Genomic DNA, 24,609 nt, shown 5'->3' with positions numbered 1-24,609 from the left:
GTCACGTGAGGGGCTTCAGCCCCATCGAGTCGGGACCGACCGGGTCGGCTTTGATGAAGCGCCAGTGGTCCAAAGTGGCGCATTGTCTGAAGTAAATCTTCATTATTACCGTTGAGTCTCACATGTAATAATGTAGTAATATACATCCAGTCTCATATAACTCACACACTAATTAATTCCCTGCTATTAACTGCTCAAAGATGCGTGGGCAACCATAGTTTTTCTTGCCCCGCCTCTGTATTTGTTTCACGTTGTACGTGCGCATTGCATTTACATGCATTTGCATGCATTAACGAATCTGGCATGTATGTTGATACTGTGATTAGTCCTTGCATATGCTCTCAGAGTTGACTTTTAACGCAACCTGAACCAAGTCGTGTGCTCCTTTTTTGTTCATATCTTTTTGCTTTGGCTATTTTAAGGTTTGGGATCTGTTTACTCCACTCAACATGGAATTTTTAAATACTGTACTGTGAATCTCAGTGACACAGTTCTCTTTTGTGTGACATGATTCCAAAACAATCGCAATAATTAATGATGACGAGAATATTTGCTCAATTTGGCCTAAAAAAAAGATGATTTCCAGAATAGTGTGTCATGTGACGTGAAGTATTTGCCCGTGTTTGCATGTGTGCATTATTTTTATCTTTAAAAAAAAAAAAAGCCGAGAGGGATAGCACAGCCCTCGCCAGATGTGTGACGTCCCCCGTGGGTGCAACCCTGCTGCACTGCGCTTCAGGATTAATCGTTTGAATAAAAGAAAGCATAATTAAAACCTTCCCTTATGCCCGTGCAATCAAACAGAAACAGCTTTGATGGATAACCAATTCAGGCCCCCGCACCTTTGCATACACACACACACATGAAGCTGGATAGCACATCGCGCATTAATGCAGCAGGCGCAATTGACTGCCCTTGTCTCAAAAAGTAAAAAAAAATGTAAAAGTTTGGAGCCGATGCATTCAGTTGGGTCGCAGCATGCATGCGGTTACAGAAAGAAAGTCTTTTTCGGAATCGTTTGATTCCCGCTGCACGTTAAGATGAGAGGCCACTGGATTGTGTGAGAGTGGGTGCTTGTTTGTCTCCATGAGATTGACTTTGTCCACGTTCTCAGCCTGTCGTCTAAAGTCTTTATAAAGGCTCCAGAAATCCATATTTAGAATCATATTATTAATACAGGGGCATACAGATGCTTTATTATCATTCAGAACTTCAACCTGGACCTTCACTGTTACTCAGATGACACTCGGATCTTCCTCAGCACCAAATCCACTCCCAGTCAAATCCTGGCTAACCTTCAACCTTCTCAAACTCAATGCAAGACAAGACTGAACTCCTCCTCATTGGCCTGAATAAATATGGTCCCATCTCACTCACCATCGACAACGTAACCAGTACTCCTTCCCCACTGGTATGCAACCCCGGCATCATCCATGGCCCTACCCTTGCCCTTGCTCCTCATGTCAAATCCGTCATCAAAACCTCCTACTTTCACCTCCGCAACATTGCCAAAATCAGACACTGATTGACTGAGGAAACACAAATTTCAGAGAACACAGCATTTCGTGTTGGGTTGTGTTAGTTTTTCCGATGTGACCATGCTCATGTGCCCAGTTTGCGGCTACAGCCGCTGTGCACACTGGCCTTTGAACACAACCAGAGCCTCTGCACTGAGGATATTCCCGTTTTGGAGTGTGTGGCTGCTGCAGGGGGGAGGACTGTGGGGGACAGCTGCTGTGTTTGGAGGGAGACCAGCTTGTCTCCAGTTGTGCTTCCTGAGGCCATGTGAGAGCTCCCAGACCGGCCCGAGCCAGAGGAGCTCACAGCGCTCAGCACCTTTTTCAACATGCCAAAGCTCCCGACAGACAGCGAGGCAGCGTTGGAGGAGAAAAGCGCTCAGTACAGTCGCAAGAAGGGAAGCAGAGTCGGTGCCTCTTTTTTTTTTTGTTATTTTGTATCCTCACATCCTTTTCCTTTGGCTGTCATTTGCATATTCATCCGGTAAAAAGCCTGTTTGAGGTTTGTTTGTTGAGGGGTAGGCAAAAAACCTGGAAGCTGATTGGACAAACCATCTGCTTCTTTCGTTCAAATTCAGGCCAATCGGAAATGTTTAATCTGCTGTAGACTTCAGCATATCACCACCCACTGCTGTTGAACTGAACTCATACGACTGCAGCAGGAATTTGAAACACTGATGGACATTTTTGTGCACTGCCATTGACCCCACCCAAAAAAAAAAAATGATGATGATGCAGACGCATAAATCAGTTCACAAAGCATCATCCTCATTATGACCAGTGTTGGCGAGTAATCTATTACTAAGTAATCCATTACTGTACTTAGACTACTTAGTAACGGAGTAAAGTAACTAGATTACTATGGCAAAACTAGTAATTATATCACAACATTTTCATTATTTTTCCGAAGTCTTCTAATTATTTTCACAATGTGGGCTGTGCAAAAGGCACCAATGCTGTATATGAGTTTGCTCTGTGAAATGTGCAGTTTGTGTTCAGAGAGCAAACATTAATGCATGTTAAGAGAACCGAGGCAATATTTGGAATTGCAAAATTTGCACTTTAACACAGTGAATCTTTGTTTAACCAGAGTAATTAGTAATTGATTACTTATGAAACAAAGTAGTTGAAGAAGTAATTGGATTACTTTATCAAGGAGTGATCAGTAATCAGTATTTGCAGTTATCCCAACAACACTGATCTTGATTAATGAATAATGGTTCGTTATAAACCACAGCATGTAAGAAGCCTTCACTTCAGAATACACCCTTGCTGTTTATTCAGTCAGAGCAAAAAAAAACAAAAAAAAACTTCTCCATCGACTCTTCCGCTGCGATCCAGCTCCCATGTGAATGCCAGCTGTTTCAGTTTAGTCATACAGAAAAGCAGTTTCTAGGAAACCAAAGCGCCTTAAAAAATACATCACTCCTTCCAGCTCGAACGGAGGCCGCGCTACGTTGACATTTCCAACGCGACGCCCCCTCTCTTTAACAATTGAAGGGGTTGTAAACAGAGAGTCACTGATCTTATCTCTCTGGCACAAAATGATGTTTCCGACGCAGAATAACTCGTAAAAAGAGATTTTCTTTTCCCACCATGTGACCATAAATCAGCTGAGGCCGGCGCTAGCGGACCTCCGGCAGGTAGAGCCCGTCCGTTTACGGCTGCCGTATCGATCTCGGAATACCATTAAGCCGTTTCTTTACGGAATCCACTGCATCAGCATCCTGGAGCTACAGGAGCATCCACTGCTCCGGCCGCTGAGTTGGAGGTCCACATCAGGTCCTGCCACCCATGCAGTGATTTATGACCTGCGGCTTGGAGTGGAACGTGCACATGCACGTGCCCTACAGTCTGAATTTTAATTTCAGCACGAGCGTCTATCTTCACGACATATTTGTAGTCTGCTGTCTATTATTCTGTTTATTTGCTCTAGTAGCATCTGAGTAAAGACGGTGAATGAGGATGGAAATCCATTGCAGCGATAGATATTTGACACTTCCACCAAAATGTTTTGCTCCGGTCGAACTCGCACATTTTAACAATAATGATCAACCGGAATTCTCACCTCCGGTTCTTGGCCGGACTCTTGCTGAGCTAGAGTTTGGCACGGGGTGCGTGTGAGGGGCTAACGCAGGACGTCTCTAATTAGCACCTCTGCAACAACATCCGGGGTATTAGTTTCCTATGTAGGGCTTTTTCTTGTTGTTGTTTTCTTCAGCGTATATGAGGAGAACGGCTCTAAATGCACACATGAGAGATGGATTTTGCTGCATTTTGATTTCTCAAGATGATAGGAGGTCTGCAGAAATTGCCATTAGGTTGATCCATCACAATGTGACTTGCATTTGTCATTATTTTCCGGCTTCTGAAAAGGATTCAGCTTAATTTTTCAAAGTCAGCAAACCTGAATCTAGATTCTTCTTTCCCCTGTAACGGGCACACGATGCACTTGGCTGTGTTTCCTGGATTGTGTTGCATTGCTTAACAACTGAAAGCTGTGATGCAGAGTGTGATATCACCTACCTTTTTGGAGGGGGGTGTGGGGGGGCGGCGCTGGCGAAGTAACAGCTATGTGATTTGGGTTGGGGGATGGGTGAGGAAGAGATGAGAGGTAAGCAAAACATCACACACTAAAAAAGGTGTAGAAGCTAGTTGGGCTGAGGGGGGTTAACAGCACAGCGAGGGATTAAAAATATATATATATATACAGACACTTGGATAGACACAGACGGTGCCGTGGCAGGACCAGACAGAGCACAGAGAGGTGATGGAGACGAGTTAAAAACCGTGAAGCAGCCGCAGAGTCGGCGAGTCCGGCCCACATTGTGTAATCTCACACCTCCCCTGGGATTGGGGGAGCAGATGAATTCACCATTAAAGTAGTTTTGTCTCCGTCTGTCTCGCCCGTCTCTCTCTCTCTTGCCGTTTTCCTCATTTGATGGAAAAAAAAAAGAAGCCTTTATTATTCGGCAGCCGAGAGAGAGAGAGACACACAAATGATTCACATTCCTCGCCGCGTGTGATTGCGTTTCAGTGCGGCTCGCTGTAAATTAATATCTCGCCGCATCTGCCACCGCGCCTCCTCCATCTTCCAGGCGGGTGCACCGCTCTCCCTCTCTGCCTCCTGCAGCCGGCCGGCTCCTGGCGGGCGCTGCGAACGAGACTTGCCAGTCACTGATTTTTATTGGCTGTGTAATGGTGCAAAACCTAAACATTTGTCAGGGTCAATTGACTGCGTGTAGTGGCGGCTATTAGGCAATGCATAAGAGGAGGAGGAAGGAGGAAGGAGGCGCACGCAGGGGAAGAAAAAAGGTGTCAGACTGAAGTGACACCAGCGGGAAATTGTTTTTTTTTTTGTGTGTGTGTCTTTTTTTCTTTTGCTGCAGTGTGGCCCGTCCCCGCCTGCTCCCATGCCTGCTTTGTATTGATGACAAACTACGTTAGCAGAGAGAGAGCATGCTGCAGTGCAGTGCTCACACAGGTATCCAGAGCCCATAACAAGGAAAAAGATAAAGATGCTGAATACAGACAATACCATGCTGGGAATGGGAACGATTGTTTTTTTTTTATTCCGTCTCCTTCCCGAATTCCAAGCTGAATCCCTTCGCTCAGGACTGACCTACCTGGCAAGCCAAAGAAGGCTGGAGGGCGTCATTGTGTTTATTTGTTTATTCATTTATTTTTTGGGTGCATTGTGTCCCCGTCCAGGTTCTGGCTGATCCTCCTGTTGACAAAGCTGTGTATAATCCTCTAATGTTCTTAATCCTGGGGTCACATTAAAAAATGGATGAGAAATTAATCTGCTGTCAGGTCTGTCAGGTATATTTTGTTGGCTGTGGCGCCTGGCGATTTTCAAGCCGCCCGCCGCCGCCACCCGCCAACACTTTGGCCAAATAGCCCCGCCCCTCTGCGGCCCCCTTCGTCCTTTTGTCCTTGCGCCCCTGAAAGATTTCATTAAAGCGGAGAGCTTTCCAGACAAAATCCCAAAATTGCTCTTCTAAACGAACGGTTTTAAAAAGTGAAAGTGAAGTTGTGAGCCGGGGACTGAACTTTTTCCGGGCTCAGGACGAAGGCTGCAATCCCCTCACCCTCCTCCCACCCAACCAACTCCCCCTCCGAGAGGGCACGGAGTCAGAATCTCGTTCACACCAAGCAAATGTGCAGCCGCTTCCTCCCCCGTCTGCATGCAAACATCAAATGTGGTTTGTCTCAGTGTCTGCCATATCTGCCCGTGCCATGCTATGCCGTTGCATATGTGCTGCAGGAAACCAGGCTAATTTCATTGCTTCTGGCTGAGTGGATCAAAAAGACCCAGATTCAGTGTGTTGTTGTTGTTTCTTTTCTTCTTTTTTTTCCCTCCCCACTCTGTGCACGCTTCCCCCTTTCATGTCGTAATTTGCACAAAAAGGCAGAATCAAGGCTTCTGCTCCGTCCCCAAGCCAACCTCTTGCGTTCAGATTGGTGAAAGGGAGAGGGGGTGGGGGGCATTGGGAGGACAAGCTGGTTTTAGGGTGTAAGTTCTGGTTTCGTCGGTCACATTGACTGAAAGCTTCATCAACTCACCTGATATAGGTCTTTGCTAGAACGCAGCCAGCTCTGTGCTATCACCGCCTTGTCCGTCCAGAGCTTTCACTGCACCACCTGCCTTCCAGATCCGCAGCCTGGTGTCGCCAACTGTCCCTTAAAACGCAGAATTGTCCCCTATTTGACAATGAAAAAGTCAAATAGGGGACGCAAACTCACGTTCGTTTCCATAGAGTTTGCTTTCAAAACCGTAATCTACGTAGCTGCAGGCAATACCATTGCGCAACCCATGTCAGTCACCCTCGCTGGGTGACTTTCATGTATAAAAGCCTTCTTGGCTTGTTTCTTCTTCTACTTCTGTCAGTGTGGCTGCTGTTTTAGCTTGCACTTTAAATGTTTTATTAGCTGCCATCGTTTGAGCCTGCTTGTGTGCATGTATGTAAGTATGTAAGCAGCTTTTTTTTGCTGCTCATGTGTAGTGTGTGTAGTGCGTGTTTCTTGTTGTAACAGTCCTGCTCACTCAGCTGGGCAACTGTGGAAAAAATATGGTTTTGGTTTAAATTGTATTGGATTGTATCTATGTGATGATGTTTATAGATAAAGACAAATATTTATAGATGAAGACAAATAGACAAATCTTTATAGATAAAGTCAAAGATTAAAAAAAAAAAGTTAATATGCACATTAAAAAAAACAAAAAACAAACAAGTTGAAAGACCCCTGAGACTTTTAATCACCAACTTGTGCCGTGATTGATTGGATGGTATTCTGGTATCTGCTCCACTGTCCTCGTCCCGGGGGGAGGTGTCACTTTGATGTGAGCTTGCTGCGCTGATTGTTAATAAAGGTGTCAGCACTCCGGCTCCATCACTCACCCCGGCCACTCTGGCCTTGTCCCTCCAATGGAAACACACACACACACACACTGCTGCTTACAGTACAATATATTGTATCTGCAATTCTTGACGGCAAAGTTTACTTTTCTCTGTCCTGCAGGGAGGTGTGTAGTGTGTGTGTGTGTGTGAGAGAGAGAGAGAGAGAGAGAGAGAGAGAGAGAGGGAGAGAGAGAGAGAGAGACATATTCATAACTCATCATCTAAATGTAAGGGGAAAAATTAGTGAGCTGCAGTGCCCCATATGTAAGAATCTCGTGGTCCCATTTCAGGCGTTTCTTAACATAATGGGACATTAAGAACTAAACCCATCACCATCTTTTCTCCTCACAAGCATGTAAACACTGAATAATTGTGCCGCAGTAATACTCGTGCGCTGCATTTACATGCATTACACGAACAAGCTCGCGTGCGATGGGACCTATTTGCATTAAATATGAACTCGTGAGATTTTCTTTTTTGTGGGACAGTGTAATTTAACGGCAGCATGGACAGACACACACATATACACACACCTGGAGATGGTGCACGGTGAAAAAGATGGATGGACGGTGACAGATTTATGATGAGGCTGCCCACGCTGCTCATAAAGCAGCTGCGTGTTTATGATCCAAGTTCCCTCCGAGAGGACCTCTCCTCTAATATCAGCCTGCCTCTGTGCCACCGAGCCGCATTAAAGGGCACTTACGTGTCTCTCTCTCAGAAAGTCTCGGCCTTATCCGGAGCACCTGTGATCACATGAGACTGGAGGTGTTCCTGCAGCCTTTTCTCTTTTCTTTTCTTTTCGTTTTTTTTTTTTTTTTTTGCCTGGCCGTCTTAAAATAGCACGGCGTGCAGCCTTGATGTGTTCGACTGCAGCTGTCTGCCCGCCTGCCTGCCCGGCTGAGGACAACAGATAAATCTATAAGTCCTTGAGATCACCAAGCGCTTCGCACGCGTGTTGCGTTCGCGCCGTCTCAGATGTGCAAATCTGGACAAAGCTGTCGAGCGAGGCAGGTTTTTGCAACGCGACGGCTGGTCGGAGGTCACTCCCCCTGACCTCCGACCTCCCCCTCATGGCTACGATAATTGCCGCGCCCAAGTTTGCAGGACGAGCCCTGCCGAGAACTGTGAAGTAACGTAATGTAGAAGCCGTGATGTCATGAGGAATCGGCTCAGATGGGCAGTTAGTTTGCATTTCCGCTGCCTTGAGAAAGCAGACAAGGCAGTTCTGAATAATCATAAAATACAGGCAGTCTTTGCAGGCGACGCTGCGTACTAACTCTGCAACAGGGCACTTAAGGAGCTGGCTGTTAAAAAGCATCAGAAAAGAAGGGTGACAAAGATCTGAGCAGGCGTGCACCGCAATGCATCAGAGTGAAGTTGACAAGCTGCTTTTGTTTCTCCCCCTTTTTCCTTTTTTTCAAGTCTGCGACTAGAAGAAAAAAAAAAGAAAGGGAAAAAAAATCCCGGAGTCCCTGCTGAGTTGGAGTCGGATGTGGCTTCGATTTCTCTGCGCTTTGCAGAGTCATCCTGGGAGGAGAGCCGGCGAACGGCCCCTCCCAGATCACCTGCAACAGCGATCGGCTTCCGAAAATCACATGGCACTCTCCGTCTTCCCCGCCTGGGTGTTTTCCGTCTCCTCCTGTTTCTTCCTCCCGCTCCCTTCTTCTTTTGTTTGGAACGTGACCTTCACAAGGTGCCCGCAACCTGTGTGTGTGTGTGGGCTCGGGTTGCTTCCTCCCTCACGCCGAGAGGATGAGCGGAGCCGCAGAAAGGGCAACTCCCTTAGTATTCAGAAGTCTTTTCTTCCCCCGCTCCCCGTCTTCATGCCAGCAGATCAGGAGGAATCGCAAATCGCAAAGTTCACCATTTGAGATGCTGAATGTATAATTCACCGTATGGGCCGAGGGCACCGTCTGGTTTGATGCACGTCACGGACTAGAAGTGCCCACCCATCCCTTTCAATTGCTCGGTGTCTTATGACAGAGGTTCCCAAACTTTTCCTCGCTGTGGCCCCCAACAGCATTAACATCTGGCTGAGGAGCCATTTTGCAAACCAACACACTATGTTACAAAATATGTAAAGGAACATATTTTTACATGTACATATTTTAGATATTTTACTTTTATTTGCAATTTAATATTTGTTTCCTTTGTTTAGAACGAGAATACTACCAACTAACATGTTGATAATCATGGGAATATCTTCTTGTTATTTTTGTGTTTTTTGTTCCCGAAAATAAGGACATACTACAGTGTGTCGTGCCCCCCCCCCACCTACTCACCCATTTTCAGACATTTTGAGATTTTGCATTGTACCATTCTGTCTGATGTTAAACTATGATTGGATGGTCATTTCGGGCTTTTCACAGTACTTAAAAAAAAAAAAAGTCAGACCCCTGAAAAAACGACATACGTATGTTGTTTTTTCAGATTTTCAGACATGTCGAGATTTTGCGTTCTACCACTCCGTCTAATGCTAAACAATGATTTTTGGGGAGTCAAGGCCTGTGGGCCAAATGTAACCTGCCATGTCATTTTACGTGGCCATGTGAGACAGAAAAGGTCTGATTGTCTTTCAAAGAGCAAATTCAAGAGCGTGCATTGTGGATCGCCTACATTTCCCACAATGCATGCTGATTATGTTACCCGCGAAGTGACAGCGTCCACTCGAATACAGTGTCCACATCATGCAACAATATGCCACAACATGCGATTTTCCTGACAAGTGGAAGTGAGAAATACAAACAATGGGCTAAAGATGTCCAGGAAGAGAAAAGATGATGCAGATGTGGGACAGTTTCAAGAAATATGCGAAAGTGAATACAAGTTTGTGCTTCAAGAACCCTAACCGGTATGTCTTTTGTCCTATGAGGCGGTGTCGGTGTCAAAGCACAGAGCTAAGTATGCTAAAGTTAGCCTTTGAGGAAAACAACAAATTGACCTGGAATTAAAAGGCAGACTGCGATCACAGCAGAATGTGTTCACCGAAGTCATGACAAAAAACAACGCGGCAGTGAAAGCTAGCTTTGCTTTGGCTGAATAAATTGCGAGGCTGTGTTCAGCCGTTTGTTTTCGTAAAATGTCACATCTGTCGCACATGTTCCTAGCTGCTCACAACTGTTGGTTGTACAACAACCAACAGTTGTTGAATATATTGACTATAACTGCAGCTGGTGGTTCAAGAAATTGTCCTCATGGCAGCAGTCATAACAGACCCTACCTAGTCCACCGTTGTGGATCTATTAATAAAAAAAAAAAAAACTTTAAGAGCAGCTAACCGCTGTTTATGTTCTACCGGTCTGGTATTTTAATAAAACAAAATGATTTTTTTTTTTTTTTTTCAAAACCGTTACTCAAATAAAGTTTTATCAACCTCCAATTGCAACGTTTCGATCCTCTAAATCAGGGGTTCCCCAACTTTTCCACGCCATGGCTCCCCAAACAGCTTTAGCATCTGGCCGGGGACCCCTTACACACACCAACAGGCAATGTTACAAAATATATCAAGAAACATCAACTTCTAGACTGTGTTTTCTTACTTTTATTTGCTGCTCAATAATTGTTACATTCGCAAACCGACACCTCACACACACAAACCCATGAATAATGTTGTTGACTGGCAGGCAATCATATGATATATTATTATAGACTCTACTCAATGATAATGATGATTAAACAATCATCAGAATATATCTGATAAAAAATAATTAAAAATTTGATTCTACTATTTATTTGCATTCTTTTCTTATCTTCTCTCCAATTTTCTGCGGCCCCCTACTTTGAAAACCACTGTCTGATAGAACCGTTCCGGTGCTGCAACACATTGCAGAGTGATGAGATCCTGAGCGTGGAGGTGTGTCCTGCAGCAGTGCATTTATTTTTATTTTTTTATTTTTTTGGAGAGAGGCAGTGGGCGTGGCTCGCATCTTCACTGCAGCAAGGCACAACTCCCCCTGGGTGTTGGGTATATTTATTTATATATGTGTGTGATAGGTCACTCAAGACAGGCAGCAGCAGCAGACACAAAGCACTGCATCGCACACGTTTCTGGTGTACATGAATCCCACTTTTATTGTCCACAGAGTAGAGAGAAAAAAACTGATGTTTGGTTTTATTTTTCCTGGTGTGGTTACATTTAAAACCCTTCTATGAAAAACAGTAGCACCGGAGCAGATTTTATATTGCCCATGTCTTTGATTAAAAACGTCAATTTGTGCTGTTTTTCACTGAGGGATTACATTTAAATAGAGGGGAAACATTTATTTCCGGTATATATATATTATTTATATATGTATGTATATGTATATAAAAGGTTTGCATTTCATTTCTTCTTTTTCCAGTCATTTGCAAAATAAAACTGTATATATTATTATTTCCATTTAAATCACAACAAATATATGTAAATATTTTTTTAAATTAAAATTAAAAAAAGAAAATGGGCGGCATTTAAGCATAATCCAAGCAGGGAATCAGCTTCCGGGATGATTATTGTATATATATATATATATTTATATATTTATATGTATACATATATATATCATGTTTATATACAAGTATGGCACTTGATTACACAAAAAGCAAGAGAAAAAGCACTACACAAATAAAAGCAGTGGGCGCTTTGGTGTGTCGTAATAAATTAAGGAAGTCACAGACGTTCGCGTTTGCAGCAAAGAATTTTGTTGTTTTTTTTTCTCACCGGGTTTTGTTTTGCAAGTCAGCTATAAAGCGATGGAATGGTTACATATGTTAAGGTCAGTGGTGCGACACAGGCAACAAATAAATAAGAAAAAGACATGATGAATTGAAACGGAGCGTATGTCAAGCCATGATTTTTAGATCCATAAGTATATAAATCTGAATGATATATAATTGTTTTTTGGAAAAAGAAAGAGAAACGCTGTGTTTGGTGCCATTTCGTTACGCAGGTGCCAAAAAACGGAAAGGAAACGACACAAACATGTCTTTAAAACGCCGTCAGGCAGACGGTAGCACATTTTGGATAAGGTTCGGGGCCCTCACGTGTTCACCTCTTTATAGTGCAATTCGTTTTCTTCTTTTCCTCTTTTTTGCATTTACTCTCTTCAAGTAGATCATCAGAGCGGTCGACGCAGAGTAAATACGTGAACACGTCCGCAATGGTCTCAGTTTAAGCTTTTTTTTTCTCAGTTTTTTTTTTACATAACAGTAGAAAGGTTACTTAAAAAGTTGCATCAGTGCAATCATAAATCAGTCAACAGGCGTGTGTTTGCACGCTCGCCACCAAGTCCCGAGAAATAAAAGAAAATGAAAAAGGAACATCTGCCCACTCTTAAAGTCATGACACAAATTAGGCGTGCGGATCTGTCCATCATGTCCATTAGAATTTTTACATGTTGTCTTCGTGTTTATATGTGGGTGTGTATGGATGTGTGTGCGTGTGTGTGTGCGTCTGCGCGCTCGCATGTGCACATGTGTCTGAGCGTACGTGCGCGCGCGAGCGCTACACGTACGCAGAGTCACTGGACTGGGTGCGTCCGAAATTGGGCACGCTCATCCGGGGCAAGTCCTTGTTCCGGATCTCGTAGATGGACTTCCGGCGAGCCTGAACGCCGCGAACGGCCGTCTTGATCTTCCTCCAGCCCAGGTGATTGAGTTCGGCCAAGTTCAGCACCACGCAGAACCCGCTGACCGCGAACATGAACACCAGGAACACGGTCTTCTCCGTGGGTCTGGAGACGTAGCACTCGACGTCTTTGATGCACGGGTAGCGGTCACATTCGTACACGGAGGGCACGTTGAATCCGTACAGGAAATACTGGCCCACCAAAAAGCCTATCTCCAGCGCGTTCCTGAACACCACCTGGATGATGTAAAACCTGGAGATGCCCTCCTGCCGCCGCATTTTGGACTTTGTAGTTCTCATGGCCGAGTTGGGGATCTCCTTCACCTCCAAGCAGTCCGGCTCGGCCTCTTTGGTGGAGTTCTCCGTGTTCTGCAGTACTCCGTTCACGATGGTGTTCTTGATCTTCTTGCTCTCGTCGCGCTTCAGCGAGTCTTGGTCCTTGTCCAGCGTCAGGTAGACGGTGGAGTAGCGCCGCTCCTTCTGCTTGGCCGACTGGTGCACGGAGTAGGTGATGAAGCACAGGCTCGGCGTGCACACCATGATGATCTGGAACACCCAGTATCGGATGTGCGAGATGGGGAACGCCTTGTCGTAGCACGCCTGGTTGCAGCCCGGTTGCAAGGTGTTGCAGACGAACATGGTCTGCTCGTCGTCATACACGGTCTCCCCGACTATCGCCACGATCAGGATCCGGAAGATGACCACCACCGTCAGTAGGATCCTGCGAAGCAAGAAGAAGAAGAAAAAAGAAACAAACAAAAAAATAAAACAAAACAAAAAAAAAACCCGTGTGAAAATATGTGCAAGTATGCGTGATGTTAGCGAGATGGATGTTTTGATGACTGTTTTGCGCGCAAATTAAGGCCAAAATATTTTCACATTGATGGTGCGAGGGTTTTTTTTTTAGGGAGCTGTCCAGTGCTGAAACAGGACGCTCTGGAGAATAATGTGCAGCGCGCTTTCCCCTTTTTTTACGCGCTTGCGAGTGAGAGTGCATGTGGCATTTTCGCTTATTTGTTTGTTTGTTTGTTTGTTTGTTTGTTTGCATGTGTATGCGCGTGTGATCTGATTTAATGGCTGACATGAGCTGAAATGTGAGCGATAGACGATGCTTTGATTGTGATCGCGCGCGTCCAGTCAGTGGAAATGTAATTTGCCATGACTCCATCTCTTTCTGTCAGAACACACTCTCACACACGCTCACACACGCTCACACACAGGCACACACAGACACAGAAACAGACAGCACTCCTCAAAACTCACACACGAACACCAAATGGGTGAGTGGACGTATGAAAACATGACACAACGTGACACGAGTGGTGATTTCTTTTCATTTGCGTGTTTCGCTCTCGCAGCACCATCCCAGGTTTCTTACGGGAGACGGCTGCCAAAAAAAATGATCGCACTCAGCCCGTCTCGTCTCACAGTGTGGGGAGGAGGACAAGGTGTGGGGGGAGAAAAAAATTAAGGAAATCTGTGAAACAAGATAAGAGAGAGAAAAATCCACAACACAAGACACGAAGGACTGGGCACCATGCTACGGAAGATCCTCGAGGCACAAGACAGAAACGGGGGACTGGGAGCCATGCTAAAGACGATCCTGGAGGCTGCTGCGGTTCTTCGTCTGTTCTTGATTTTTTTTTTTTTTTTTTTTTTTTTTTTTGATCTTACCTTCCTATCATAGTAGAGTGCTGCTGGACAGCAGCCTCCAGGAGCCTCTCTAGTATAGTCCATTCCCCCATTTCTGAGCATCCGGAGAAGACTAGAGCACGGCGGCACTCTGGTTCAGATCCCTCAGATCCCCAACAACAACAAAACGAGGCGCGTTATTCCCCGTCTTCCTCCTCCTCCTCCTCCTCCTCCTCCTCCTCTTCCTCCTCCTGCTTGTCTCTGTCTGCTCGTCGCCGTCTCTCAGTCTCCGGAACGTCCGAGCCGCTCTAAAAAACGCATCCGCCGCGCGATGCTGCCGGCGTCCGCGCTCCTCTCCGCTCCCCGCGCACTGTCTCCCTGCCTGCCTGCCTGTGTGCCGCGCGCACGGCGCCAATCAGCGTCCTCCTCTTGCTGCTGCTGCTGCTGCTGCGTGTGCCAAGCGCTCCCGCGACGCTGCCACGCTTTTTTCCTTGTCATGGGAGAGTGAAGGGGGGGCTGATTACTGTAAGCCCTCCTATTTTCGATCTTCACATCAGGTTCGGTGGCTGTTGCGCGCCGCGCCTCGTACGGAGGGAGGCTGGATTTAACGTCTTGCCAGAGTTAATCCGCCTTTAAGTAGTCTTCCCCACCACCCCCACCTCCCTCACTCACTCACTCTCACCCCTCCCCTACCCAACCCTGCGTCACGTCCGTGCAGACAGGTCGGTGGAGGGCAGCCAGGAGGACCAGCAGCGCTTCTCATCGCTCACTATCGGTTTTTTTGTTTTTGTTTTTGTTTTTTCGTTTTTTGCATTTAAGCGCGCGCCATTTGGGCCGTCTGCGCGTTCCGCCTTTGACAATTCCGTGACAATCAGTCTTTAATCGCGCCCCGCGAAACGCAGTGCACGTGGGCTCACTGCGAGAGGCCGCCACGCAGGCGGAACCTGTGGACGCGCACGTTGTCTTTTTGGTCAAGGTGACCGGTGTGTGTGTGTGTGTGTGTGTGTGTGTGTGTGTGTGTGTGTGTGTGTGTGTGTGTGTGTGTGTGTGTCATCCTGCCGGTGCCGGTGCATCAGCCTCTGGCAACAGTTTCTTTGTTCTTTCTCTTTTTTGACATGAGGCATCTTTGCATCTTCTTTTCTTGGTACATGCACATGCGCGCACACCCTAAAACACACTGTGGCTCCCTGTGCCCCGATGGAGAGGCTTCTCGCGGGCAACACAGCGATGCTGTGGACACGGTGACAGAGTTAGAGCGCCATCCGATTCGCTAATCACTTTACAAAGGCAACCTGAACATCTCTCTCTCCCTCTCACTCCCCCCCCCCCCTCTCTCTCTCTCTTTATCTCTCTCTCTCTCTCACTCCTTCTGGTCTAAAAATAGAGGCAGAGTGTGTGACCCCTCTGCTCTGAGATCTGATCAACTGACGCTGCTGCATTGTGTGCACGTATAAAAATAGCCCACATGACCAGTTTTGTTTTGACACTCCTTATATTTACATGTTTACTTCACCAGATGCAGATCTGTAGTTGCCTGTTGCCTGTAGAAAACTCAAACTCGTTCTCATCACGTAAGCACATATTATTTCCACATTTCTATTATTATCCTTATTCCTATTCTTATTATTATTTTAACAATATTGTTGTTGTTGTTGTTGTTGTTAGGACATGTGTGCTTTGTCTTTTAGGTTAATAGGTAGGCAGCCTTCTAACCTGAAAAAAACTAAAACGGGGATTAGTGGATCACGTGGCCTGGGTGTTTCCATCGAAACTTTGCTCGGTTAATTTCTCATGAGGTGGCTTATCCTCTCCGCTCGCTCTAATCTTTTCTAATTCAAATCTTTAATAACCTTTACCCGTCCATCACGTGACAGCAGGCCAGATTTCCCTCCCCTGCTTTCGAGAGATATGGGTTGTGGGAGGGGTGCTTGCGAGGGGCAATTTTTATTTAATTTTATTTCTTTTTAAAGAAGTTTCATAGACGTGTTTATTCGGTGCGTTCCAGTTTCTGTTTATTTATAAACCTATACAATTTCCACATATAAATTGCACTTGATTGTAAACAAAGAGTCGGACAACAGCGCCAGAGCTGGTGCTTCTGGGTTGTTGGCACAGGTGGGAGGAGGACGAGGAGGGGAAAGGCACATTGTGGGAGGTGCGCGGGGGACTTAGAAGCACTTCCGGTGGACGATGGAGGGTCCCGCCTCGTCGTACTCCTGCTTGCTGATCCACATCTGCTGGAAGGTGGACAGCGAGGCGAGGATGGAGCCGCCGATCCACACCGAGTACTTCCTCTCAGGAGGGGCGATGATCTAAAAAAAAATAACAGGTGCAGTTTCACAATCCGACCTGATGGCTTAGCTTTTTCGATGCCTAACATGGGGATCTAATGTTTACTTTAATCTTCATGGTGCTGGGGGCCAGAGCGGTGATCTCCTTCTGCATGCGGTCAGCGATGCCGGGGTACATGGTGGTGCCGCCCGACATCACGTTGTTGGCGTACAGGTCCTTGCGGATGTCGATGTCGCACTTCATGATGCTGTTGTAGGTGGTTTCGTGGATGCCGGCCGATTCCATGCCTGTGCAAAGACAGTTTGTTTAGTTTTAGACACACGCGCGCGCATAGGCGCACGCACATATCCGGCAAAAGGGCACATGTGACACTGCAGAGTCAGCTGTTGGAACAGGTGCTGAAGTGGACAGCTCCGCTGACAGCTGCGCTCTCCCTGGCTGGCGCGAGTGCGTGGCAATAGGAGCCCGCTTTGGGGTGACTCATCTCTATTTATTCAGCGTGATGTGGTAAAGCATTGGGGTGGATGAACTTTGACCTCCAGTTAAAGATGATAAGTGGTTGGCCAACAACTAATACCAGTGATAAAAGCACCTATTTTCGCTGCGGTTCAGCAGCGTATCTATGGTCTGAGGCAGATCACATTTACACATTCTCAGCTCTTCAGTTTTTACTACACAAGCGAAGGAGCCACAACTGAAACTGTGGCAAGTTTCAGTTCAGTTTTCAATTTTGTTTTATTGCATCCCAAAATAATTTTACGAGCATCTTTAAAACTTAAGTGGGACTTTAAAAGTGCAGCCGGTTTCGCGTCTTATACGCACCGATGAAGGACGGCTGGAAAAGGGTCTCGGGGCAGCGGAAACGCTCGTTGCCGATGGTGATGACCTGACCGTCGGGCAGCTCGTAGCTCTTCTCCAGAGAGGAAGAGGAGGCGGCCGTGGCCATCTCGTTCTCAAAGTCCAGAGCCACGTAGCACAGCTTCTCCTTGATGTCACGCACAATCTCACGCTCAGCTGCAAGAGGGTTGGCGGGATTTCAGTCCAAAGTAGTGGGAAAAAAAACATCACAGAGACCAACCTGTTGTACTCTTTCCTGTAGTACAGTTTATCATAGATATAAAAAAAGAAAAAAAAGAAAAAAAAATTGAAAAAAAAACAGCTTGTACCTGTTGTGACGAAAGAGTATCCACGCTCAGTCAGGATCTTCATGAGGTAATCAGTGAGGTCACGGCCGGCCAGATCCAGGCGCATGATGGCGTGAGGAAGGGCGTAGCCCTCATAGATTGGCACGTTGTGGGTCACACCGTCTCCAGAGTCGAGGACGATACCTTCAGGATTCAAGATTCAAGTCAACTTTATTTGTCACATGTTCCTGCTGGACGTGCAGTGAGATGACAAATGTGCAAACAGCAAAACCGACATTCACAGCAAAGAAAGACACGGAAAGAGCAGCAAAAAAAAAAAAAAATCTAAAATAACACTATAACAACTTTTTTTTTCTTTTTTTTTAGTACAAAAGAAGCACACTATTCCCGCAAGTGGTGTAGCAAGCTCCAGGAAGCCCCGTCCTACCTGTGGTACGGCCGGAGGCGTAGAGAGACAGCACGGCCTGGATGGCCACGTACATAGCGGGGACGTTGAAGGTCTCGAACATGATCTGGGTCATCTTCTCCCTGTTGGCTTTGGGGTTGAGTGGCGCCTCCGTCAGCAGGGTGGGGTGCTCCTCGGGGGCCACGCGCAGCTCGTTGTAGAAGGTGTGGTGCCAGATCTTCTCCATGTCGTCCCAGTTGGTGATGATGCCGTGCTCGATGGGATACTTGAGCGTCAGGATGCCCCTTTTGCTCTGGGCCTCGTCGCCCACGTACGAGTCCTTCTGACCCATGCCGACCATGACGCCCTGGAAAGCGGCGGCGGCGAAAGTTTTCGATCCAAAGATGCTCATGCTGTGATTCAAACGGCTAAATATTTGCATCCATAAATTGTACGCAGATGTGGTTTTACCTGGTGCCGGGGGCGGCCAACGATGGACGGGAACACGGCGCGGGGCGCGTCGTCGCCGGCGAAGCCCGCCTTCACCAGGCCGGAGCCGTTGTCGCACACCAGGGCGGTGGTCTCATCGTCGTCGCACATGGTGTCAGCTCTGAAAACCTGTTAGTTCCAGGAGTGAAACTAGTAGTCTAGAGCTTCCTCTGATGTTGCCCTGTGGACAGAACAAAACACACAGCGGTGGTTAGTTCTAGATTTTCACATTGTGGTATCCAAGTGAATTAATTAAAATAGGCTCACAAGGTTTTCTTAGTAAGTTTAGTACGTCACAACTCTACAGAGGGAGAGAAGAGGATGAGGATGATGCTGGCGAGATGATCCAGATTTGTTAGATGAAGACAGCGGGTTAGACTCATATCCGTCCCTCCTGCGATAAAATCCGACATTTCCTGTTTTTTTCCTGTTTTTTAGTCATCCGTCTGTGAGAGCTGTAGCTACTCACCAGATCAGCACTGGGCACTGGATCTTGAGTGCGTGTGTGTGAGAGAGAGAGAGAGCCGGCGGGGGGTACTGGAGTGGCACCGCGGTCCAATTTATAACCCCGATGACTGTGTGTGAGAGGGGGTGGTGGGTGGCAGAACAGTGCGACCCCTTCTCCATATGTGGTAAGCCGTCGCCCCTTTGACAACAGCCGCTCCATGAATGGCGTGACCGGGAGAGGGAAGTCCTGCCCGGACATCTGCGCACGCACCCCATGTAGGGAGGACGGTGGGGTGAGATGGGCGGAGTAGACAATGACAGGCTTCCTCTTGATCTTTTGCCACGGCTAAATCAGACGCTAACGTCTGGGCAAACCTGAGAAGTAGCCGCGTAACAGGAGAGCAAAAAAACAAACAAAACTGGAGCCACTTGAGGACACAAGACAACAACGAACAGGAAGATGCACTTTTTCCCGAGCGAGCGGTGCTGTACGTGGGCATCCAAACAGGAAATTAAAACCTTGCGCATTTTGACAAACATCGAAACCGTCGGCCTTCTGAAGTGCGGAGCTCGGCAGTGATTTTGAAACGGATCACTGGTGGTTGACGACTGGCCCGTGGCGCTTCTCCCAAAACGTCTCACTCTGTTGATACCTTTTCTACATCTTCCACACAAGGATATTGATCAGTTGCTGTTATTATCTTTGAGTGTTCACCTCGCAACTACGATGCATGGGCATTATTGACGCGGCGGTCACGTGACCTGCTGGGAATTCTGGCAGAAATTAAAATAAATCTTTTCATTCCCCCCTCATATGGGCATTTTTCATTGGAATCGACTCGCCCAACTCCGTGATGCAAAAACCGAGCACAACGAGCAGAAAGAGAGACTCACATGAAATAAATTGGACTGGGTATAATATCAAAGGTTATTCCAGGACGTTACTTTTGTTTGCCTTGGAGTGCTTCTCCTCTTCTGTCTCCAACACACACGGATACCTCAAACACCAACCAGCGCTCTAATTACCTTTTTATGTAATAAAAGTCACGCTAATGTATTCATACCCACGCGGAAACCCCTCACAGATAAATCACAAAGGATTGCCACGGGAAATTGTTGTTTACCCGTTGCAAAGCCGCCCAAGAAAAGGGACATTCCGTGTTGTGACAGATGCCGCGTCATCGCTTCATTCCTGCACGACGGACGGGCGGACGGACGGACGGAGATGTCAGACGTGACATTGCTGGTTTCCCTCGGAAAACTTGGAGGCTCAGAAGGGAAACAGCATTTGCTACGAGCGGCGGATGGTCCCACCACGAGGAGGACAAGACAAAAGGGCACAGCAGAGCCATGAATCATATGCTGCTGTCACCCGACCCCGAGCCATAACCCCTCGCTGTGTGACTCTTTGTTTTGCTCTTATGTAATGAACGGTAGGCTGCGGTCCGCTTAAAGCATCCTTTTGTCCCAGTATTCAAATAATGCTAACATTTCGCGAGCCGCCGGATGGCACAGCTGGGTAATGCAAGAGGAGGGACGCAGGAGTTCATTTTTTTTTCCCCCTGAACTTTGCTGCTGTTTATATCAGTTTGTATGTTTGTATGCATCGTCCTCCTCTTCCCTCCGACCCCGCAGGAACTCGGGGTCATTACGCCGGCAATACAGACGGTGTAATAAGGACAAAACTGTCCAGAACAAAACACATATTGATTTTGAGAACAAACCCTTTTAAAGAACCCTGAGGGGAGGCCATTTGCCTCTGATGCCGGCAACGTTTTGCGCCTGAATCGATAACGCGCACATTCATCTGTACGTAGGAATGTCCCTCATGCTGGATCGCTGCACTTCAGCCATCCATCAAAACCAAGTGGAAGGAAAAAACAACAGCAATGCAAACCAAATGAAACCACCTTTTTCCCGACATGGCACATGTATATATGTAGGTGTCTGAGTCTATTTGAAGAGTTGAAGGCAGAGTGAAAAATGAATTTGGATTATCATTCCAACCCCACTACCGAAGACTGAGTGACTGACCACCACATCGTCACAGATGATAAAAGAAATTCACTAATGTGGCTAAATCTAGGGTTAAGTAATCCCCCCAGCAACCTAATCTTAGGCAACCCCCCAAAAATAGGGTTAGGCAACCCCCTAACTGAGTTTAGGGTTGGGGTTAGGTTTAGCCTTACAATTAAGTCTGGGGTTGGTGTTAGGGTTGGTGTTAGGCTGGTGTTGGTGTTAGTGTTGGGGTTGGGGTTGGAGTTAGTTCAAAACAAAGCTTCCTATTGGCTCGTGTAAGATGAAGCTTCCGATTGACTCTGTCAAACCGAGGCTTCCTATTGGCTCGTGTAAAACAAGGCTCCCTATTGGCTCATAGTTGTACACAATCACTTATAACTGACACAAAGTATTGAGTCTTTTTCAGAACAGCGTTTATAAGATAACTGAGAAGTTTTGCCTGGCGGGGGGTAGAAAGCTTGCCGGAGGTAGAAAATGAGGTTGAAAACAGCTTTGAATGGTCAATGAAATATTTATGAGTCCAATTTGAATAAGCTGTAAAACAGACAGCTACCCAGATTTGTAGGCAGGAGTCTCCCTGTTTGTTTTTTTTTGTTTTTTTTATTATTATTTGGGTCCCTTTGCGTTGAATTCAGAGCTATTTTGGTGACGAGTAACATCTGAGGCTGATAGGAGAGCTTGTTAGTTTTCTAGGCAACGTCCCCAAACACTTTCCGCCTAAATGTGCTTCCTCATCCTGATACTCCTGCGTATATACAAACCTCCTCAAACAGTAATGATATTTGTGACTACAAATATGCGCCCCCTCCTTTTCCTGAGCGCTACAGGGAGACTTCATAGAGGCTAAATGTGCTCCTGCTTCCAAAATGAGAACCCAACCATTTGGGATTATTTCAGTTAAGATTAAATATTGCACATTTCGCATTGCAAAACTTCAAGCAAATGCAGTTCATTTACACATACATCAACCTTTTTTTTTTTTTTTTGCTGTGTTGTGCACGTCTGCCTAATGTGCATAATATCTGAGTTTTTGCTTTGGCGTCTCACTTTAAGTCAGTGAGTCCTGTCGATATGTTCCTATGTTAACCTTTTCTATTCAAGGGTGAACAATCTTTTCTGACCATGAATCACTCATGGGGTTAGAGTTGGGGTTAGGTCCCCTGTCCCCGTCTTTAAGTCTGAGGTGACGACGGTCAACACGAGGCCCTCATGAATGCACGCTGCATGAGGCCGGTAATGTACCGTTGATACTCCTCCAAAATGTTTGTTGAAGCAAGGACACCCCTTCCCCCGACTCCTGCCAGTGATTTGTCATGATAGCTGAGAGCACGCAGGGTTGAGTGACTCACGACGGCCCAAACTAACAACAAGCCTTGAAGAAATGAAATTAAACACGTGGCGCCGTCTCCCTTCAAAGACTCTACACGAGGCTCGCTGGCTTAACGTCAGAGCTGAGAGTGCATGAAGGACGGAATGCAAGAGTTCAACGGCACCCAGGGAAGAGCACATCTATAGAGAAGTTAAACACAGTGCTTGTTTGCACCGTGCGCACGTTTCAGAGTGGAGTGCAGATTCTGAGCTTTTTCCCTTTGTTTCATGCTAAGGTAGCATAGCTCAGTCACAATGTGACATTTGGCCAAGTCTGAGTGGAGATCCCCATTTTAATACAAGATCATTTATATCACGTATAAGATCAAATTTTTGTTCATGATCATACCTGACTACTATTTGCATGATAAGCTCAGGCAAAATTTTGAAAAAAAAACAAAACCATTAAAACACACAGCGAAGAGGGAGATCAACCTAAAAGAAGAGAAAATCATCACACTGGCACCTTTCTCCGTCTGTTTACCAACATTACTTTTCCACCCCGTAATGCCAACAATGAGTCAGTCCACAGATGCAGAGGGCAAGTTCAAAGCAGTTTTAATCGCATTAAAAGTTTCAACACTGTCACTTAGACTTTCTGAGCATTTCCATTGTTACATTTCCACTCTTGCCCTTATCATCCCGGCGCAGTGTGATTATGAATTAAAGAGCAAACACAGGACATGGGCACAAAGCTTATTTTGTTCCTCGAAAAACCCCATACAAATCAGAAATCCGCGGGTAATTATATGTTAACACAGGCAGCGGAATCCATTTTCCGGACTTTCAAGACCTTCATTGTGACATAAGTTGCTGAAAGCGTGTGCCAATCAAGTCGGGGAGCCGTCACGCTAACAGCTCCCTGCAGACAAGACGACTTCTCTCTGCGGACGCGCAATTGTTCCCGGGTTGAATCTCAGCACAAAGGCTTGCAGTGTCTCATGTTGTTGGCACACGTCCGGCCCAGGTTGGCCCCTTCCAGGAGCAGGTCGGAGAGCCGATCCAGGCCCAGGCAGGTTGTGAGGGGGCTGATGAGACCGTAGAGGCCCCCTAGCGTGATGCCGACGGGCCAGCCGATGACGAGCAGCACGACCAGCCAGATGATGCACCAGAAGCACGAGCCGCAGTTGGCCATCCTTGTCTGGGGAGCCGAGAGAGGAGGAAACAAAAGAGAAAGTCAAGCGGAGTAAACAGGAGTGGACAAGCTTCGAGGCATTTTGAAATGAATTTTAAGGAAAACAAAGTTCAGAGTTTGGGCTGATTGTTCCGCTGATGTTGAATGAAGGAAGGATTCAGAGAACCTGATATTTTAGAAGATCAGGAAGAAAGACTTGACTGTCGTTGTACAACTGCACAACAAAACTCTCAGGCAACCAGACACATAAAGACAGTTAAAACCAGAAGAAGACAAGATGAGCATAACAATACCAAATGGAATAAATAGCAGCATTTTTCATCTGTCATCTGTTTGCAGCGTGCAGCCAAATTCTGGCTTTTGGCTTCCCGTTAAAGCCGACGCTCTGTGAAAAAAATCATCTAAGAGGGCCATCAGCACTAACCCGAGGAGAGGTGTCAGTGCCATTTGTGACCTCACATAGGGCTAATGTCCACAAATGCGTCTTTTTGCACCTTTTTCTGCAATTGGGAAGCAAGCAAAGGACGGACTTGACTTGAATGCCCGAACAAAAGCAGAGGTGATGTTGCATCAAACCAAACATTTGACTAGTCATCAGCTGTCAGTCACTACAGTAGCGCTGGAGAATCTGTGCGTGTGTGTGTGTGTTCGTGTGTGTGTGTGTGTGTGTGTGCGTGCGTGCGTGCGAGCCTCTGGCGGCGATGACAGGAGATTATTAGATTGGAACGTGCCCTATCGATGATCTGGATGGGCTTGTCAGGATTAGGAGGTGGCACTGACAAAGCGCGATAAGCTGGCAACCTCAGGCCCTCAGCGAGGCTCCTCTGCCCAGCCGGGGCGGAGGACCGACCGCCGGCCCGTTGGCACATTAGTCAGCCAGCTAATAACAGATCAGTGGAGATTATGCATAACTTAACGAGCATTACTTTACCTGTCAGCGCTGCGCACCAGCAGCCGCCACCGGGAGGACGACTTGCTGCTATTCTGAGGCATTGAAACTGCCTGTCGCTGTGTCACTGATGTAAAGCTGCTAATTGGACGGAGGAGCAAATGTGTGAACGCTGCTGCCGGATGGTTTATGTGAAGCACAGCAGTGCGACGCTTTGCAATCAGTAGCAACGTTTGTTTTGTTTTTTCTCCCCCCCCACCCACCAAGAAATGCTATAGGTTGCT

At 46.6% G+C, this 24,609-nt stretch overlaps 2 protein-coding genes across 2 annotated transcripts; both read right to left on the bottom strand.

Annotated features, from left to right (window-relative positions):
* Positions 1-11,338: 11,338 nt before the first annotated feature.
* LOC142883082 (gap junction delta-2 protein) lies at positions 11,339-14,773 on the bottom strand. Its single transcript, XM_076017690.1, has 2 exons — positions 14,199-14,773; positions 11,339-13,245 (listed from the first exon to the last, which is right to left on the bottom strand). Exons 1-2 carry the CDS (start codon positions 14,267-14,269, stop codon positions 12,402-12,404), a joined length of 915 nt encoding a protein of 304 aa, XP_075873805.1. The 5' UTR covers positions 14,270-14,773; the 3' UTR covers positions 11,339-12,401.
* A 1,369-nt stretch (positions 14,774-16,142) lies between these two features.
* On the bottom strand, positions 16,143-19,021 carry LOC142883081 (actin, alpha cardiac muscle 1). The gene is made up of 7 exons (XM_076017689.1): positions 18,937-19,021; positions 18,450-18,588; positions 18,021-18,345; positions 17,615-17,776; positions 17,271-17,462; positions 16,554-16,735; positions 16,143-16,468 (listed from the first exon to the last, which is right to left on the bottom strand). The coding sequence occupies exons 2-7, from the start codon at positions 18,576-18,578 to the stop codon at positions 16,325-16,327; spliced, it is 1,134 nt and encodes a 377-aa protein (XP_075873804.1). The 5' UTR covers positions 18,579-18,588; positions 18,937-19,021; the 3' UTR covers positions 16,143-16,324.
* Between the last annotated feature and the right edge of the window lie 5,588 nt (positions 19,022-24,609).

The sequence above is a fragment of the Nelusetta ayraudi genome, unplaced genomic scaffold (genome assembly GCF_046127955.1).
Source record: "Nelusetta ayraudi isolate G7.1 ecotype Tasmania unplaced genomic scaffold, CSIRO-AGI_Nayr_v1 ptg000007l, whole genome shotgun sequence".
Taxonomy (NCBI): Eukaryota; Metazoa; Chordata; class Actinopteri; order Tetraodontiformes; family Monacanthidae; genus Nelusetta; species Nelusetta ayraudi.
Note: the sequence above shows the minus strand (reverse complement) of the source record. Positions and strands in the feature narration are given on the sequence as shown.

Excerpts from the sequence above, each read along its gene's own strand:
- LOC142883082 (XM_076017690.1), bottom strand. The coding sequence starts at position 14,269 with ATGGGGGAATGGACTATACTAGAGAGGCTCCTGGAGGCTGCTGTCCAG. Across the intron at positions 13,246-14,198 it reads CACTCTACTATGATAGGAAG|GATCCTACTGACGGTGGTGG; the intron begins GTAAGATCAAAA and ends CTTGCTTCGCAG.
- LOC142883081 (XM_076017689.1), bottom strand. The coding sequence starts at position 18,578 with ATGTGCGACGACGATGAGACCACCGCCCTGGTGTGCGACAACGGCTCC. Across the intron at positions 18,346-18,449 it reads TTGGCCGCCCCCGGCACCAG|GGCGTCATGGTCGGCATGGG; the intron begins GTAAAACCACAT and ends GCCGCTTTCCAG. Across the intron at positions 17,463-17,614 it reads ATACTCTTTCGTCACAACAG|CTGAGCGTGAGATTGTGCGT; the intron begins GTACAAGCTGTT and ends ACCCTCTTGCAG.